The sequence below is a fragment of the Solanum verrucosum genome, unplaced genomic scaffold (genome assembly GCF_900185275.1).
Source record: "Solanum verrucosum unplaced genomic scaffold, falcon-dt-bn FXZP01000261.1, whole genome shotgun sequence".
NCBI classification, from domain to species: domain Eukaryota; kingdom Viridiplantae; phylum Streptophyta; class Magnoliopsida; order Solanales; family Solanaceae; genus Solanum; species Solanum verrucosum.
In genome coordinates, this window is record NW_026019969.1 from 5,881,296 (window position 1) to 5,899,255 (window position 17,960).

A 17,960-nucleotide genomic window follows, 5' to 3' on the forward strand; every position below is an offset into this window, starting at 1 on the left:
CTCCCACATTCTAAGTTTGAAAGAACTTCAAAAGTTAAATTTGGAGCTGGAGCTTCTATTTTTATTTCCTTGGTCGCCACATCTTTTATCTTCTGGACAAAAACGTACCATTCTGCATACAACATTCACTTTACGGGATTTCATGAAATGATAGATTGAAACTCCAGATCTGTATGACAAATGAAATGATACAGTTGAAGCAAATTTCATCTATAGGAAAACCATTGTTATTTACCTTATTGAGGAAGTACCTCACAATTTTACAAATCAAATTATACAATCTTGAAAGTAATAGAAGCCGTAAAGGGGAAATTCTCCTGTTGTACCAACTAAGAAGGACATCGAGAAAATATCTTCAAAGAATGAAGAATCCTTCAATCTCAAGCACAAACAATGAATGATCACAATTCACATTCCTTGAACTGAGAATTGCTTTGATGTGGTTGAAGCTCGTGGTCGCTGTTTGAGTCCACTCATCATCATCTTCATCCCATCAATCTTCTGTACAGATTTTTTGCTCTTTAATGGTGAAGCTAGCCTACTTACCAATCTTGATGGTGAAAATGACCTCATTTTGGAGGGTGAAGAAGCTATTTTGTTTGCCAATCTTGATGGCGAAAATGACCTCATTTTGGATGGCGAAGAAGCTATCTTGTTTGCCAATCTTGATGGAGAAAATGACCTTCTCAGTTTGGCAGCTGCAGACATCTTTGGAGACCTCTTGCTCAAACTTGTTGCTCTAGTGGGAGAGACAGAAATTTGTGGAGGGCTCCTGATTTTCACTTGAAACTTTGGCGGAGACTTCCCCACAAACTTAGTGCCCAAACTTGTTACCCTGGTAGGAGACACAGAAAGTTGTGGGGGGCTCCTGATTTTCACTTGAAACTTTGAGGCTTTGGGTGGAGACTTTGTCAAGAACTTAGTACCCAAACTTGTCACTCTGGTAGGAGATGCATGAAGTTTTTGGGGGCTTCTGATTTTCATTTGAAGCTTTGGGGCCTTGGGTGGGGACTTCACCAAGAACTTATGGGGTGATTGTCGATTTCTAGCAATCATGGGAGATTGCGTTTTAGACAATTTCTGCTGCTGTGAAGTTGGTGATGAATGGAACAGTGGGTTCGGAAAAAGGACAGTCTTTTTCACCCATGGCCTATTCCTTGGGGAAACTCTATTAGCAATGTACTTGCAATTTTCTTTCTCACATTCCCTCTGCTGCACTGGAGAAACCTTGAAGTTTATTCGTGATTTTGCTCGTCGTTTTGATGGTGTATCAGACTCTGTCCTCATTGTTTGCAAGGTTACCTGTTTCTCTCTCTTTCTACGTGATCGGAGCTCAGAGTTTTCGGGGCTTGGCTTCTGGTTTTGCCTCTGTGTGAGTGGAGTTTTCGGGTCATCGGACCCCTTGGGACCTACTGCCTTCACTATATCTCTAGCAAATTGACTTGCCTGTTTAATTTCAGCCACTGTTTCTCCTAGAAGCATTGCTGGTAATGACATTCGCCGCCATTCCCCTGTTCCCACCAAAGTCCCAAAATCATCAACCTTTGAAACCAAGAGTTGGAAGAACACAAGTCAATAATTATATAAGACAGAAAGTTACCTGCATTTGTTGGCAATTTTCCCGGAGGAGATTTACGCGAAGTAGCATTCTTGATCCTTCGAATTAGTATAGAGAAATTGGGGTTACACAAAGATATTAAATTGTAAAAGAAAACAAAAATCAGCAAAGATTGAATAAGGAGTTAGTATGTTGTACGTCAAAGATTCTTGTTTGCATCTGAGGCTAGTTCTCAGATAACCTCTCGTGCTGCGGGGACTGAGAGTTACACCAGAAATCACCTTATGACCACCTGTAACTGTGTATTGAAGTTCTTGCAATCGAGCCATACATTTATCCACCTTCAACAAAATCACCTCAGAAAATTAGCTTAAGTTTTCAAATTTCCAACAACTTTCTATCAAAAGATCATCTTTTTAAAAGATCCCAAAAAGGGAATTTCAGAAATAGCAGTCAACAATCCATTAAAAAAAGTCAACACAAAAGACATTTTTTGTCAGAAAGAGCAGACACCATGGAAAGATCAAAGGAGCTTAGTATCAGAGACACCAGAAAATCAAATTAAATTTCGGAAATTATAAATTTTGAAGTCCAAAGATAGACCCTTTATCAGAAATACCAGTTAAACTACAAAATGACAGAACCCCATGACTGAAATCACTTGCTATCAGAGACTGCAGAAAAATAAAACCCTGTTGTAAGAATTAAACTCAACAAAAAGAGAACAAAATTAAGAAATACCCTAATAGATTATACTAATCCACTTTAGAAAACAAGTACATTAAAGAAGATCAAAAGAGGAGTAGGAGCGAGCGTCATTGATGTGGAGAGGAGTGGGGAAAAAAAGGATTATTTCTTGATTGTAATAATGAATCCACCAACCTTGTTTAGTGTTTCTCTAAGAAGAATGGGGTTTAGAGGAGGCACCACCATTTTCTTGTTCAGCAACTTTGGTGGGGTTCTTGCTACCATTTTCTTTCACTTTGTTAACCCAACCAACAATTAGAAAATCAAAGTGTGGGTCTTCTCTTCTTTACGCTCCTCAAAACTCCCTTGGTCTCCGAAGTGGGGGTAGGTGTTGAGTTTCTACACGAAGCAGAGAGACAAGTATACAAGGAAAAAAGTGTCTGACTTTTGCTGCCAACGGATATTTGGGTTGTAACGGTCGAATTCATATTCATCGCCGAAAATAAATGGAAACGGCTAATTTAAGAATTATAGATTATAAATAAATATATTTGTTTCTTTAACTTTTGGGCGGATTACTTTATTTGAAATCTTTTTGGGCTACAATAAAATAAAGGTTTTTTAGTAGGCCCTTATGCTTATATGGCCCAATCATAAGATGGAAATGTTAAAATTCACTAGCTTTCTTGATTGATTTGTGGAAAAAAAACTACATAAATACACATCTTATTTTCTATTAATCTCTAAAATTTTCTTATCATTAAAAAAATTACAAAAATCTCCTCTCAAAAACATCCATATCTCCTCTCAGATACATCCTCTCCTCTCGGATACATCTCTCCTATTAAGTAATGTATCATTCATAATCTATGAGCTATGTATCCGCAAGTTTTCTGATGTATCTGAGATTCTAAAAAGGGAGAGTTTTTTTGTTCCCAGGGCGGGCAGGATAGGTCAGAAAATTTTATTAAATTATATAAATACTATGCTTAAAGTGGTATATAAATAGTATGCATAAAGGTATATTGAACGAAATAACACTATTTGACTATGAATGTCTCTTGGTGCGTTGATTTAGCACCCAATTCCAATTTTGTTCTCTATTGAGCTAACAAAAGTAAATTATCATAAATAATAGAATTTCTCATAATGTTTATGAAAAGTGGATCATTTCCAAGGTAAACGATGTATAAAAATCAGTCTAAGATCAATCACAAGTAAGAGCTTATTTATACGAGCTCTAAACTTGGTCTACTTTTTGCTTTTTAAGAATTAATTAATTTGACCACTTAAGATAAAATTGGACATGAAGAAATTCAATAACTCGAATGAACATAGGGTAAATTAAATTATGTGACAGATACTACAAGCTAGTTCAGAATTTTTTTTTTTGCTAACCACAATTATTTTCATCTTTTCCGCAGTGCATCATATCTAACAAGCAGCATTAAAGTCGACAAGTACCCTTTGCGAGGGTGTTAGAAACAAATAAATGCATGACATATGTTTGTGGTTTATACATACATTTCTATCACCATGTGGAACCTTACTATTAACTTGGCAAGCAAGTGATATTATTACAAGTTGCTTCAGCATGTCTAGGCTATCCCTTGGGTATTAAAACTCAACTTGTAAGGTATTCAACTATGCAGTGCCAGAGACAGCTCGTCATAAAACAGTCAACTAGAAATAGAAGATTGTTAGCCTAAGAAAAGGCGAGCTTTTCGAGAAATATGGCCCAATTCCTCACCAAAAGAAAATTAGCTGTCAGAATAAGGAGACCGTTCCAATAAAATTCAATTCTTGAACAAAAATCCATTTTTCGTATTCTAAAATAATTTTTCAATTCAGTGTTGGTTGAGACTGGAGATCAATGTGAATAAAAATATCAAATCCACATTCTTTGGATTAGATTGAGAGGCTACGCTTAAGCCTCTTCTTTATCGATAGTAATCTCGTTTAGTTAAAACATGAAAAGTACCTTCCACCAGAAGGGTATCCACTCAATCCAAATGGAACACGAGTCTGCTGCTACTTTGTTCCGTTTTGAGGATATGAATGAATTAAGCCAGCCAAGATTTGTTCTATCATTGATAACCATCTGCTCGATGACCACATCTGACGGTCACCAAAATGTGTCGTCATCAAGCAAGATTTGTTTTGAGCACCAGAGAGATATTACAATGAAGAAAAATAAGGAAACCAAGATTACTTTCCATCAGCAACCACAGAATCATAAGAAACTACACAGCTAACCAACACCTTCATCACCATTCTGTTAACTAGATATAAAAATAGAGCAGCTATACTATGACATGGTTGATGATAATAAGGTTGTGAAAATTAAAAATATAAATAAGGGAAAATTTGGGGATCCTCTCAATTTACAGACATTTCTTTCTGAACTCACTTCCTGAAAAAAGAGGGGGAGTCAAAAGCATGAGCCCATCAGGACTCCACAAATTCCGACCAATTACAAATGCAACTATGAGGAGAGGGCGTTGCTGAAGAGTAACTAACATGAGTGCCAAGCAACGGCTTCTTCATTAAAGCCACCACAACAAAGCCCTAAAAGGCAGGGTGATCACCTAGCTGTATCAGCAGCCGAGCAAGAACCTAAATACATCAGTCACTGAAATGATGCCTTCCACACGCTTGCTGCCAGCCTCCACAATGACAAGTCTCCTTGCTCCTGAAATATACACAAGATCTTCAATAACTCTCTAATTCAAGTTATTGAAGGCTACAAAATGTGCAGGAAAATGCAATGTTGAGATAGTGGTAAGGTCTTTTGGAAACCATCTCTCTACCTCCACGAGGTAGTGGTAAGGTCTGCGTACACTCTACCCTCCTCAGACCCCACTTAGTGGGATTTCACTGGGTATGTTGTTGTTGTTGTAATGTTGAGGAACAAAAGAAGGCAAACAAGATAGAGAAAACAGTAGAAGGCTGATATAGTGGTACAAAAATGTGTTATACACATAATAGACCTCATGTAAAGGTCGTTCAAAGAAAATGGGATATTTCCATCTAAAAGATAAAAACAGTGATATTTCTCAGTGTTTGCATCACCCCATTACATCAGAAACAGATCCAGATAAGGAAAAGACTTTCCCTTTGGCATAAGTTCAGCAGCCAAAACATCATCAGTTAGCCCAAAGAATCTCTGCCTCAAGGTAATTATCAAAAGCAAAGGAAAGAATGCAAACTGAGTCTCAAACAAATGGAAGACTGAAGACATTTACCAGGAACAGCAAGTCGCTCCATTACTTTATGCAAAGGATCGGACCTTAGACACATTTGACACCTCTGTCCATTGAATAATCCATGAGGAGAACTTGCATCTTGTCCCAATTGTATTGCCTGCGGAAGAAGCAGATAAAATGATTTGGGCATTAAATAGCGGCCTAAACTTGCATAAAAGGTGCATATACATGCAAAAAGATGCTGTCCATGCAATTTTCGTCTAAACTCCTCGGTATTATAGCATTATGGATAAGCATAAGCTACGTAATGTGGACAAAAAGAAACAAGTAATCTCATAATATTCTCACAGGGCATATGGCATGTTGCAAATATTGATGCTATGATATCAACTGGGAAATTTCTCAATACAACTCAAACTTAAAGATCAAAATGATCTATAGACCAGACAAAGTCTGTATTTCCCGAATGTATATAATCTGCTCAGAACAGAATCTTATTAACTTAAGCTTCTACTGAGCCAGTCAACGCAAGAAAATTCCACTAGCTCAAACTTTTGCAGAGCAGTCCATCTATTATGAATCAGGATCCATAGATGGTGAAGAGAACTGTATTAGCAAATGGGGTCAGACATGCATCGTTAAATAGTGGAAAAGATTGAAACAGATAAAGGGAGAATCTGATTGAACATGCATAAAGAGGTACAGGACAAGCCATGATATCTAATGTTGTAGTACAATTCGCTCTTAAACACTTTTACCTGATGAATGCTCAATTCATCAAGCCGAATCTGCGCGTACGCTCTGTCCTTTGCCAATGCAGTAATGTCACTGTCGCAAAATGATAAGAAGGCACATCATGATGAACCAGGATTGTAATAGTAAAAGAATATGTCAGAAGAATACACAAAGTAATAGCTGCACTGTAGTTTTACATAGAGCTAACTACCTTCTACAGTAGATATCCAGCAAGGAGTCATTATCATCCACAATTGGTATCGCACTAACTTCAGCTGTAAGGCACAATAAAGAATAGGTTGGATGGCAAAGTGTACATAAAAAAAATTAAATACTTGGAGCAAAATTTCTGAAGTATCTCAATTGGATTATGAGAAAGATTCATGTAATCTGTCGGCAAGTTGAGCAAACCAGTAAATTGAACCAATTTTGAGAAGCATAGATTAAATGCTTGAACATTCAACAAAGAAAAAAAAACAATGAGGTCTTCATGGCATCTGATTACCTCTAAACCTTTATGCATAGGTCCTAGTCCCCTTCAAAGGAATTGTTGTAAACTTGTAATTGAGGAGTTTTGGGAAAAAAACATTGTTGCAAAACTATTAAGAGTATAGAGGAGCTTAAGAAGTTGCTAGACTTTAATGCTATTGTTTGACTAAGTTAAAGACATACTAATTTAGCTCAGATATTTGAATAATGCATTGTATCATCTTAATGAGGACTCTATTCCTCAAATTCCAGATTTCTTTTTGTGGAACGCTGACTAGCAGAGAGGTAATAGTTTCTAACTTCCATCAATTCTTTTACTGTGTTCTATTCTCAACCTACACTGATCAGAGAACTTAAAATGTAGAGGGCTAGGTTTCCTAATTTTTCCTCCATCATTGTCTTCTGTTTACTAGTCTTGAGCCCCAAAATGCAGCTCAGCAGCTCCTCACTTAACAGTATATTGAGTACTCCCTCCGTCCCATTTTATGTGGCATCCTATCTTTTTTTAATCTATCCCAAAAAGAATGTCACCTTACTATAATTAGAAACAATTTAACTTTAAAATTCCCCTTTTACCCTTAATAAAATGATTTTCAGCTACACAAATATCTAAGGATTGTTTTAGACCACAAGTTTCAAAAGTCTTCCTTTTTTCCTTAAATATAGTACCAAGTCAAACTGTGCCAGATAAAATGGGACGGAGGGAGTACTAATGACCCACTACAGTTAACAAGACCCACAAAAGCTACAATTGACTGGTGATGTGAGGAGCATTTGATCTTCTTTTTTCAACTGTTCATCTGTTAAGTATTGCAGAAATGTTTACTTCACTCCCAGTGCTACACCCTCTACAACTCTAAATAATTCTGAATGTTATACAGAACTCGTGTTAGCATGAGGTAACGATCTTAAAGGTGCTATCTCTACTACAATGTAATTTATTTGGGTAGGAAATGCACAATACCAAAATGCTGATTCCAACTATGTATCACTCTGTGTAGTTATCTTCGCCCTAGGGTGTAAAACAGTTGGAATTTGCCTCTACAAACATATTATTATCCTATTTGCAAAAATATTGGAGTCTTGCATCTTATTTAGCTTCGAAGTATCTGAAATAGAACAAGTTTTTTGTCCAAGTAATTTTTTTCTTCTCATTCACTTGTCTATTTTCCATCTACTTTTACAAGTCCTTACAGAAAGCAAAAAGAGAAAACCAGGTTATTTAAGAAACAAATAGAAAAAATAATCAAATGAAACCAGAAAATACAATAGCAAACATGGGGAGATCAAACAAGGATTATCCCAACTTCAACTAAAGATTCAGACAGTAATAATACAGCGAAAAATCACCTTGAACTAATAAAGACAGAGCAGCACCAAGAGAAGCATTTGGTCTTAGCATTGCGACTGGCTTTCCACTTGATTCACCAATTTTCGGAACCCAGGTACCAATAGGAATTGAGCAAATTGGTTGCTGAAGAATTGGCAAGGAACTAGAAGAATGTTTAAAATGCCGGCAGATACCTGGACATTGATTAGACATTAGCCAAGGGCAAACAGTTCATTCAGCACACGAAAGAGTAACTTACACTTAAGAATCCCAGAGAGGGTGGCCAGGTGTAGCAGCTGAGGAAATGAACCATCAGGTGAAGAAGAATGGATAATGGGAAGAGTTGAGACCTTGTTTTGCAGAAATCTTAAAGCAAGATCCTTCAAAGAGTCATAAGGCCCACCCTGCATAATGCAGAAGTTGGCAGATATTAATGCAAACAGCAATATGCAGAAGCTAAATTAAAGGGTAAAGCAACATAATAATTAAGGCTAGTAGAGTGTCAAATGACAAGCAATTTTACCTTAATGTCAAACATCCCTTCCCCATCCCCAAAACAAATTCTTAAGGCTAAAATACAAGCAAAAGAAGTTCAGGTAGTTCTGAGACGAGCACATTTACAGATAAAAGAACAAATCAATATGCAGAAAGGACTCCAAAGGGGCATTCAAAAGAAGATTCTTCAAACCAGAGAAAAAATCAAGTAATGTGGAGTGAGATTTCCGAATATAGCAGCAGCTCTGCCTATATTATGTTGCATAAGCATCCACCAAAATTTGAAGTTCATACACCAATCAGGAAACCAACCATTTAATGCACCATACAGAGCATCTCAGCACTCTAAAACCAAACGTCCAACCAGAAGCCTGCCAGAGGCTTATTTTACAGCAGTAACTAGATTTTATGCTACATATATACCACTTGAAAGCACATTCTGGAAGGCATTTCTGTGTCTTTTGGTAGTATCTATGTATGGAATCTTTCTCTTTTAATTATCTCTTTGATCCACTCAAAGTTAAATTTTAAGTGGCATCTCCTATTTTATGGACTTGTTTATCACGCCTCTACACAACAAGATGCCAACCAGAGGCCTAGACTCCTGAACGTTCCATAACAAATGCATTTTAGTCCAAAATATCTTCACATTCATGAATATCATAATTCTGTTTCTACACTCCTACCACTACACCAGCAAACTGCACATGCTTTAAATTACTTTAAAATATTAAAACACAAAAAGCAAGAAAATTATGGAAGGGAAAAAGACTGTCTTGTCAACAAAATGCTAAACTGGAAAAAAAGCAGGCCCTCCGTAATCAAGATAGGATACTCGCTTAAAATTTACGAAATGGCAAAAATCAACGAAAACAAAGATTCTATTTTCAATAGTTTCAAAGGCTTGAAGGAGCGTAGCCTTATTCAATAGGAATTGATAGAATTTTCTCCTACAATAAGATAAGAGGTAAGAAGCAAGGAAGACTGTTTATGAACAAATATCACATTCAGAAAGACTACTGGCCTAATTTCACTCAATTATATAAACTATACTTGGTGTGATTTCTTTATGTCATTTCATCAATTTACACACATCTAGGCTAAAAGTTTGTTAGTAACTAGTATCAAAAAATATTTAGATTAATAGATTAATGCTATAAGCAGTAGTAATTCAATAACAATATCATTTCAGATTTAATTTAGCAACCCACATATCTGATCCACAGCAAGCATCAACCATACTCAACCAAATAAAGTTTCAAACAGACTCCACTTTCTTAAGTTAAAAGAAATCCTAATACCTATTGGCCTAAATCAAGAAAAAAAACATGATAAACAAATGTCAGGAGAAATGATGAAAATATTGTAAATGATTAGCTGAGAATTTCACTTACATGGACAAGACTTCTTGAATACGAATTCAAGTTACAGTCGATTTGCCTGTTGATGCGTAACTTTCCCACTTTCCAAGCAGATATAGAGTGTGTCTCAAGCTCTTCCTCCGTCAAATTAGATCCATGATTCCCAAGCTGAAGTTGGATAACATATTAGTATTTATATTAATTTATTTGGATCAATAGTATTTATATTAATTAAGAAAGAACAATGTCAAGTCCCTTAAAATTAAAGGGGAAGGAAAGAAACTGCACAGAATTAATTGACAAAATATGGAACCTTACATTCGAACCCCAAAAGACATACTTGACCTCCCCTCTACTACCAAGCAAAGGACAAGAAACACTCTGATACCATTCACGGCTGCAAACATATGCATTTTTTTGCTAGTTTTTTGGTGTAAACTAGTTATTGTACAAGGTGTAGATGCAATGATAGACAAAATAGCTGATTTGCACAACCCGTACGCTTGTAGCACTGGCTTAGTGATCTTTTTTTTGCATATAAAAAGAAAAGATACTGTGATTCCACTAAGAACAAAAGTCCTCCAGGATATTCACACACAACATGTCTACCATGGAAATAAATAAGTAAACCCTTACTTTCAAGTTAAATAGCTCAGTTTGACTTTACACAATTGGTAGAAAAATATAATCATTTGCTGAGTAGGAGTCCAAATTACAGATTGTTCCATGACAACTGATCCAAAAGTAAGCTGATGGACTTTTAGATTCACTTGGATGTCTGAAAGCTGAAAGTGGGATCCCTCAAAATTTTGATTGTATATTATAAATGGTGAGATATTTGATTTCAGGGAAGTTAACGTTGATTTGAGTTGGCGCCAGAAAGGAGAGAGTAGCATTCAATTTGGAAAGGACCAAGTAGCCATGTTGCTCCTTTGAGCAGATTTTACAGAATTTCCTGTTTGAAGATGAAAGCTTTATCTGGCTCTGATACTTAACAACTTCATCGAACGAAGTTGTAGAGGAAGAGAAGGAAATTTTCAGATAAATCAAATCCTAAATTAAGCATCTTATATAAAAAAGAACAAGAACAAAAAAAAACAGGAAAGTTTTCTATATGAAGTAAGCAGAACTGAAGGTTGAAGTAAAGCTCAAGAATGACTCCACATGTAGATGGTGAGACAAGGCAAAGTATAAAGTGAAACCAATAAACAATATCCTCGAAGAAGGATATCAACCACTTGTTCTTCATTGCAAGTTTACTTCTTAGTTATGGTATATGCTCTTCAACATCTTGAGTCTAAGATGGTGTATGAGATGCTCTAATCTCCATTCCTTCAATGTTGGCATGGAAGGGGTATCCAGAAGGTTTCTCATTCTCTCTGGAACACCATCCCGGCAGTCATTTGGTGGGCAATTTGAAGGAAAGAAACTAGAGATTTTTTTCAAAGAAAGAAGATTTTGTATTTAAGATCAAGCACAACTGTAAAGTTTTGCTTAGACTATGTAGATACATGACCACATTAGATGTAAATGATAGCTTGCCTATTCTTGACATTATTAGCTCATTACATAGATTGCAATGGCCTTTCCTTTTTGTAACTTCTCACTGCACTCTTTATGCATTCTTTTAATAAATTAAACAAAATTTATTAATGAGGGCGCAAAGCACCCGTATACTAGTATACCCAAAAGTAGAAAATCTTACAAAAAGATATGGTTTTCTACAAAAATCTTACAGGAATCTCATGGGTGCACCAAAAAGCAATAAGGGATAAGAGACTACTCCTTAATTGTACAAAATCATTTTCTATTCCATCAGAACTTTTTATGCTGTTTTATGAATGAAATTTACACCTTCCAATCAAGAAAAAAGAGAGAAGAATATAATGAGAGAAGGAATTACTATGACGCTCACCTCCATAAGGATTAAGATGAAGTCTATCGCAGTGAGAACTCCAACAAACTGACCCTTGAAAAAATCCCACAAAGGAGCAACAGAGATTCCCTGGGATAAGCTTTAATCAGATGTCAGCAATTCCAAGCTGTTACTTAGTGAAATGAATAGCAATATAAATTCGATTACTGTCCACAGCAGTAAAAGGAAGGCAGGAGCTACAATTGCAAAGACAAAGTAAATGATGTCCCAATATTTCCAAAACTCAACACAATCATTATCAATATTTGCTCGTACAAATGGAAGTATGGCATATACATTCAATCAATTGCTTCAAAATGTTCGTTTTTGTAAATATGTATTCCACTTATGGTTGTTTTTAAAAGACTGCTGTTAAGGGGATTTTAATCCCTTCAACATGTCACAAAGTGTGGTGCACTCCCCCCCCCCTCCAAACCCCCCACACACACCCAATGATGATGCAATATTTAGTTATTCAATTATCCCATTTTTTACCTACCTAATTCTAAATTTATTCTTAAAATTGTTCCATTATGAAGATAATTAAACATTTATAATTATAGATTTTCCATTTCAATTTGTTTGTCTTACTTTCCTTTTGGTCCCTTTCAAAAAGAATGTCTCTCTTCTTTAAAAAAAAATTGTTCCATGAATGTTTTCTTTTGACTTACAAATTCATCATTCCTAATAATCAATTGCATAGCAAGAACTATTCCAAGCCCTCAAAGGAGACAAACACTACGAGCACATACAGACCGACTCATTCCCCCCGGTTTCATTATGATTGCCTACCTAAACAACTAGCAAGAAATTCTAATGCCAGAAGGTGGACAGCCAGATCATATACAAACAAAATATAAATTCAAAAATCTACAGCCTATAACAGCACGTCTTCAATATGTATAACAGTATTTACCTGCTCATAGAGAACATGAAAAGCTTGTTTTACTGGAAGATTTACATCCAAGGCAATCACCTACAGAAGAAAGGAGAAGGAATTTTTTACATCTTAACTAATAAAAAAGAAAAAAAAACTACATCTTCTCATAATTATCCTGGACTTGTAGGCAGAGAATAGAGACAACATAAATGTGTAGTTACCTTGCCAGACTCTGGGAGTAACTCATAGGCAGTATGTGTAGACAAAAATGCAGATATACGTTGACGCGATAATTCTATTTCAGCCTGTGATATCTGTGAAACTGCATCCTGCACATAGTATCTGATGGTGTGACCAAATTTGTACATCACATGAAAAGGGAGTCATGCTGCGATGCAACTGTTTATTTGTTGAAATGTGATGTCCTCGATATTGAATATCAAAGGTCAACTATTCTACCAATTTACTAGGTAAAATTTCAAACAATTGAAGTCTTAAATTTCCCATGCAGGGAAAAAATTAGAGACTTTCAAATTACTGCAAAAATATGTTCTCTGCCAGGACCACAAATTGCATTGACAATAGTTTCAACCTCTGCATAGTATTCCACAACAATGAAAAATGTTGCAAAAAGTAAGCTGAGAAAAACAGAACCTAATTGTCGCACAGAAATATCTCTTCTTTTTTATTAGGGTCACATAGCAATGAAATGACAGACTACTCGATCACTTGAGAATATTCCTTTACCCCAGACATCTTATCCACACAATCCCTGTGGATATCGAACTCGTGGCAAAAAAGAATGCAAAAGCAAAAGGGCCAAAAAAGGTACCAAGATATATGAAATAAATTCAGTAGAAGTGAAGCAGAGCAGGAGCCAAATGCATCAGTTAATCCTCTTACCAGTCGAAGCAAATCATTATCAACATCCATATTAGATCCAACGGGCACATCTGGACTAAAAAGTTCAGGAATAGCATCTGACTCCCTGGGCAAGAAAATTGTGTTGACTACGCCATAATTTCCACTTACAACTGGCTGACGCTCATCATGACGCCATTCTCCATCAACAAAGAACTTGTACTGCAAGTAAGTGAAAAGGCAAATCAATTTTTGCACTATTACAAAAAACATTTTATTAAAATCCTAGTTTTTATTGAGTATGTTACTTGAATTTAAGTGAAGTATTAATATTTTCATATAACTGTCATTTCAACTATGTTTAACCAAACGAGGGGTGAAAATGTAATTCAAAAGAACTGAAAGAAAAAAAAAATGTAAATCTCGCCTCTGCTAAACATAATCCCTATCAAAAGAAGAGGGAACAATGATAAAAGAACTATTTGCAACAAAGCGTGCTTCACTTTATTTCTTTTTACACTGAAATAGAAGCAAGCATAAGCTTTTGCAAACATGATAGTACGGAGCAATGAACAAATTGGTTTGTGCTAAATGGATTATTATTATTTGCCCCGCCATGTATGTTACACACTTGTCGACTGAGAGGATAAAGTAACAAGGGGTTGCTGGTTTCCTTGAGCACACAGCAGACTGAAATAGTGGAAGCTGCTCCCTAAGATCAAAAGGAACTAGGAATTGTGAGTTCCTAATTAGCTGGAACTTTAGCACTTCTATATCTTGTTCTAAGCTGTGCTTATGATGTAGTTCCAGAAGTATGTGTCTGATTATGCAGTAATGTTTGCCTCATTGTCCGCAAATAATATGAATTGCCCTGAAAAATGTATACTAAATTTGATTTATTAATAGAATTTTGAAACTCTATAGGTCAACCACTCACATTTCAATTTCCTACTTCATTGTGTGCGTGTTTTTAGAACGATTCAATGTGTTTGTTCAAATCCATCCGCACAGAAACAGAGATGCTTGCCAATATATTACAGGTAAGAATATATTTAAAGAGTCTATCATCTTCCTTGATATGCTTACAATGACTTTGCATGCTACAATTGGAAGATTCACTAGTTTATGCTATATAGGTTTACATTGGGATTTCCTGAATTGATGTAATGGTTTTAGATTTATCTTGTTTAATTTGTCATAACTTTAAAAGAAAAGTTCACTCAAATGTATCTTTACTTGCAATTATCCTCCCAACACATTCAAACTATTCTCCATCAAGCAAAACCATAAATCTCCTTCATCCGGAAAAACAAAACACTTCTCATAAGACACTTTTCTAATTTCCTGCTTCACAATCTTTGAAAAGTTTACCCAAGTGTTTTGGAAAGCAAGAAGCAGGAAAAAGTGATAAGGGATTGCTTTACCAAAGCGAGTAATGAAGCGCACACTTTTTTCATCTAAAGCGCAATTTAATACAATAATAAAAAATATTAAATTTGCATACAAAAGAAAACCAAGAACTCAATAGAAATAACATATTAAGCAATTCTTTCAATTTTTAAATTAAAAAGTAAATACTCCCTTCGTCCCATTTTGTGTGGTACTATTTGACTTGGCACAGTGTATAAGAAAAACGAAAGACTTTTTAAACTTGTGGTCTAAGACAATCCTTATATATTTGTGTGGTTGTAATTCATTTCATTAAGGGTAAGAGGAAAATTTTTAAGTAAAATTGTTTCTAATTATAGTAAGATAACATTCTTTTTCGGGACGAACTAAACAGGAAAGGGTGTCACAAAAAATGTGACGGAGAGAGTAATAGATACTAGAACTAGGATAACAATGGTACAGATTTTCACCACAATCAGAAGCAAGAAAATAAACTGAATATTTGTAAGCTACAGCAAATACAAAAGGCTAAAAAAAAATTACAAAAGCGAGATCGGAAAAGCTGCAGTAAACTAATAGAGGAGGAGAAGAATAGAAAAAATTCAAAGAAAGAGGAGAAGTGAAGAATAGAAAACAAATGAGAAAAGAAAAAAAGAACAAATCGAAGAAAGAGCAGACGAGAAGAAGAGAAGACCTTACCTTGAAATCCTAGAATTGGGAAAAGCAATGGCAAGAAGAACCGAAAAAATGCTAAGATTGTTGCAATCTTAAAAAAAAATAAACCTAAAATCTCGCTTTTTCATAGAAGTGATGCTTCACACTCGCCTCACTTCTCGCTTCTTCTGCTGAAGAAGAGCTCTTTTTTCATCTTGCCTTGCTTTAGTGCCCTGATGCGCTGGACCCTCGCTTCACCCTTTAAGTGCTGAAGCGAGCGTAACACTGGTTTACTCCCTTTCACCTCTCAAACATAATAAAAGAACTAGTTTTTTGAGTGAAGTTACCATTTGACAGTTGCACACCACCAAATAACAGCTCATAAAAGCTCACTGCTAAGGAAGTTACTAAGCATATCTCTTGACAACGGTCAGCGACACAGCCAAAATGTTTGAAAGCTACCAAAAACTTTACAAAGTACATATTATAGGCGTTGACAAATGCTTGATATAATACAAACCTGGTGATATCCTGGTGTTAAGTTGCAGACAACCTGAAACACAGTTGGGCTGCCCTCCATGGGTGACATTGTTATGTGATCTTGCCACCTGCATAATACCAAATTCCCAAAAAAAAAAAAAAAGGAATGACAATCTCTTACCTAAACCAACATAAATATGAATAATAACAGAAAGAAGAATAGCCCCCAGTGTTTTAGTCTGGTGGTACGAGTGCAGCACATATGTGGGTTAGGCACGATTTCAACCCTGCCGCACTAGTTCCAAACTGCGCCTCTGGATATATCGTATCGAAAAATATACCAGGAAAAAAAAAAGTAGATAAAATAACAAACAAAAAAGAACATCAACACCTCACCTAGTGAAAGAGCCACTGAGCAACACTCTTCTTCCCCCATAAGGCCATACAAAACGTGTTGGCATCAAAACAGTACCTGCAACCCCAGTATGATTCTGCCCACTATCACTACCAGACCCAAACATATCCCCTTCACAAAGATTTACACTTACCCCCAAAAAGAAAAAAACTACCCCAAACAAAAAGCCTGAATTTCCACTTCAATTGATAAATAATCAAAATAAACAATCAGCAAAAACTAAATTTCTCCAATGCCCACTAATTTCCAAAAATCACCACAACCTTCTAATTAAAACCCAATTCTGGGATCCTCCATGCTATAGCAGGGGACCCCTCCTCACATTCTACACATGCAAACACAGAATCGAAACCCTAACACAAATTCTCAATCCGATATCTCCAAAAAAAAAAAAAAAAAAAATCAGCCAAGTTTCCAAGAATGAACGAAACCCTCTAAATTATCATCAATTCACAAAATATAACAAAAACAATGCAATTCCAAGTCTGATCTGAAGTGAATCCAAAGATTTTCCGTACAAATCGAACAAGAACAAGAAAACCCTAAATTCAGAATTTGAAAAGATAAGAAAAAAAAAAAAAGATTCAGTTTTTGAGAGTAAGGATAGATAGTATCGACATTGATGATAGATCTTTGAAGTTTGTGTGCAATGTGGCGGGAAAGTGGAGAAGAGAGAATCATCTATGGAGAAAAGGCAAAAAAAATAATAAGTTTAAAGAGAGAAAAAAAAAAAGAAATAAAAGGACAGATGGGAAAAACAAAAAAATGGTGAAATAATTGTATGTATGTGCGTGCATGTACAAAAAAGTTACGTGTACGGATGTGCAGCTGAGGTGAAGAGAGGAGGAAGTTAGAGCCTACTTTCTTTATATTATTACACTTTTGCAACAAAATTCAACCCAAAAGAGAAGGAAAATTAATTCAAAGTTCTAATTCTAAGGTCATATATGGAGAAATGATTGTTATAATCATTTGGAATTAAGCGAGTTGGTGTTCGGTGTTCGATTCGGAATTTTTAAATTTCAGGTTATCAATAGTGAAAAGTAGATATCGAATTTTTAAATTTTGATATCATATTTCGATAATCAATAGTTAAAAGTAGATCCAGAACCTATGCAGCTCCCTCGAACAGTGGGTCACACAAACGGAGGAAATCATAGGGGACTCGAGAAGACCATATATATATGTCTGGTCCAGATTGAGGATTTTCACAAGCGATCATCTTGGTATGTTGTGTGAATTTGGGGTTCCATACCCATGCGTACTTACTTAACTTGTTATTCCTCTTTTGATTGTTGTGCCAAGTATCAAATTTTAAAATTTTGGTTTGGTAATTCGGTAATCAGTAGTTAAAAGTAGATACTAAAAATCGTATTTTAAAATTTGCTTCGATAATACGATATAGATACATTAAACTTTGTTTTGATTTAATATTCGGTAATACAAGTTCATCACTCTTTTTTCTTTTAAGATTACGATAATTACCTATCTAAATTACCTTTGAG

The 17,960-nt window shown here is 35.6% G+C and overlaps 2 protein-coding genes across 3 annotated transcripts; both read right to left on the bottom strand.

Annotated features, from left to right (window-relative positions):
* Positions 1-247: 247 nt before the first annotated feature.
* Positions 248-2,716, bottom strand: LOC125815205 (microtubule-binding protein TANGLED). 2 transcript variants are annotated; one of them, XM_049494618.1, is made up of 5 exons: positions 2,441-2,716; positions 1,757-1,899; positions 1,601-1,656; positions 626-1,511; positions 248-568 (listed from the first exon to the last, which is right to left on the bottom strand). In XM_049494618.1, exons 1-5 carry the CDS (start codon positions 2,528-2,530, stop codon positions 409-411), a joined length of 1,335 nt encoding a protein of 444 aa, XP_049350575.1. In that variant the 5' UTR covers positions 2,531-2,716; the 3' UTR covers positions 248-408. The 2 variants fall into 2 exon arrangements, with proteins under 2 accessions (XP_049350575.1, XP_049350574.1); XM_049494617.1 differs by having other exon boundaries at positions 248-1,511.
* A 1,814-nt stretch (positions 2,717-4,530) lies between these two features.
* LOC125815206 (sucrose nonfermenting 4-like protein) lies at positions 4,531-17,152 on the bottom strand. The gene is made up of 13 exons (XM_049494619.1): positions 16,437-17,152; positions 16,081-16,168; positions 13,560-13,739; positions 12,878-12,985; positions 12,693-12,752; positions 11,777-11,866; positions 9,895-10,029; positions 8,265-8,409; positions 8,026-8,199; positions 6,398-6,461; positions 6,210-6,279; positions 5,491-5,608; positions 4,531-4,937 (listed from the first exon to the last, which is right to left on the bottom strand). The coding sequence occupies exons 1-13, from the start codon at positions 16,559-16,561 to the stop codon at positions 4,843-4,845; spliced, it is 1,452 nt and encodes a 483-aa protein (XP_049350576.1). The 5' UTR covers positions 16,562-17,152; the 3' UTR covers positions 4,531-4,842.
* Positions 17,153-17,960: the final 808 nt, after the last annotated feature.

What these genes read in the sequence shown, in the direction of transcription:
- LOC125815205 (XM_049494617.1), bottom strand. Translation starts at nt 2,530, where the DNA reads ATGGTAGCAAGAACCCCACCAAAGTTGCTGAACAAGAAAATGGTGGTG. An exon ending in TGCAAACAAGAATCTTTGAC is followed by an intron (nt 1,657 to 1,756) that starts GTACAACATACT and finishes ACTAATTCGAAG; the next exon opens with GATCAAGAATGCTACTTCGC. An exon ending in AAAATTGCCAACAAATGCAG is followed by an intron (nt 1,512 to 1,600) that starts GTAACTTTCTGT and finishes TGGTGGGAACAG; the next exon opens with GGGAATGGCGGCGAATGTCA.
- LOC125815206 (XM_049494619.1), bottom strand. Translation starts at nt 16,561, where the DNA reads ATGTTTGGGTCTGGTAGTGATAGTGGGCAGAATCATACTGGGGTTGCA. An exon ending in TCATCTTAATCCTTATGGAG is followed by an intron (nt 10,030 to 11,776) that starts GTGAGCGTCATA and finishes ATCCAACTTCAG; the next exon opens with CTTGGGAATCATGGATCTAA. An exon ending in ATGAATTGAGCATTCATCAG is followed by an intron (nt 5,609 to 6,209) that starts GTAAAAGTGTTT and finishes CTTCTTCCGCAG; the next exon opens with GCAATACAATTGGGACAAGA.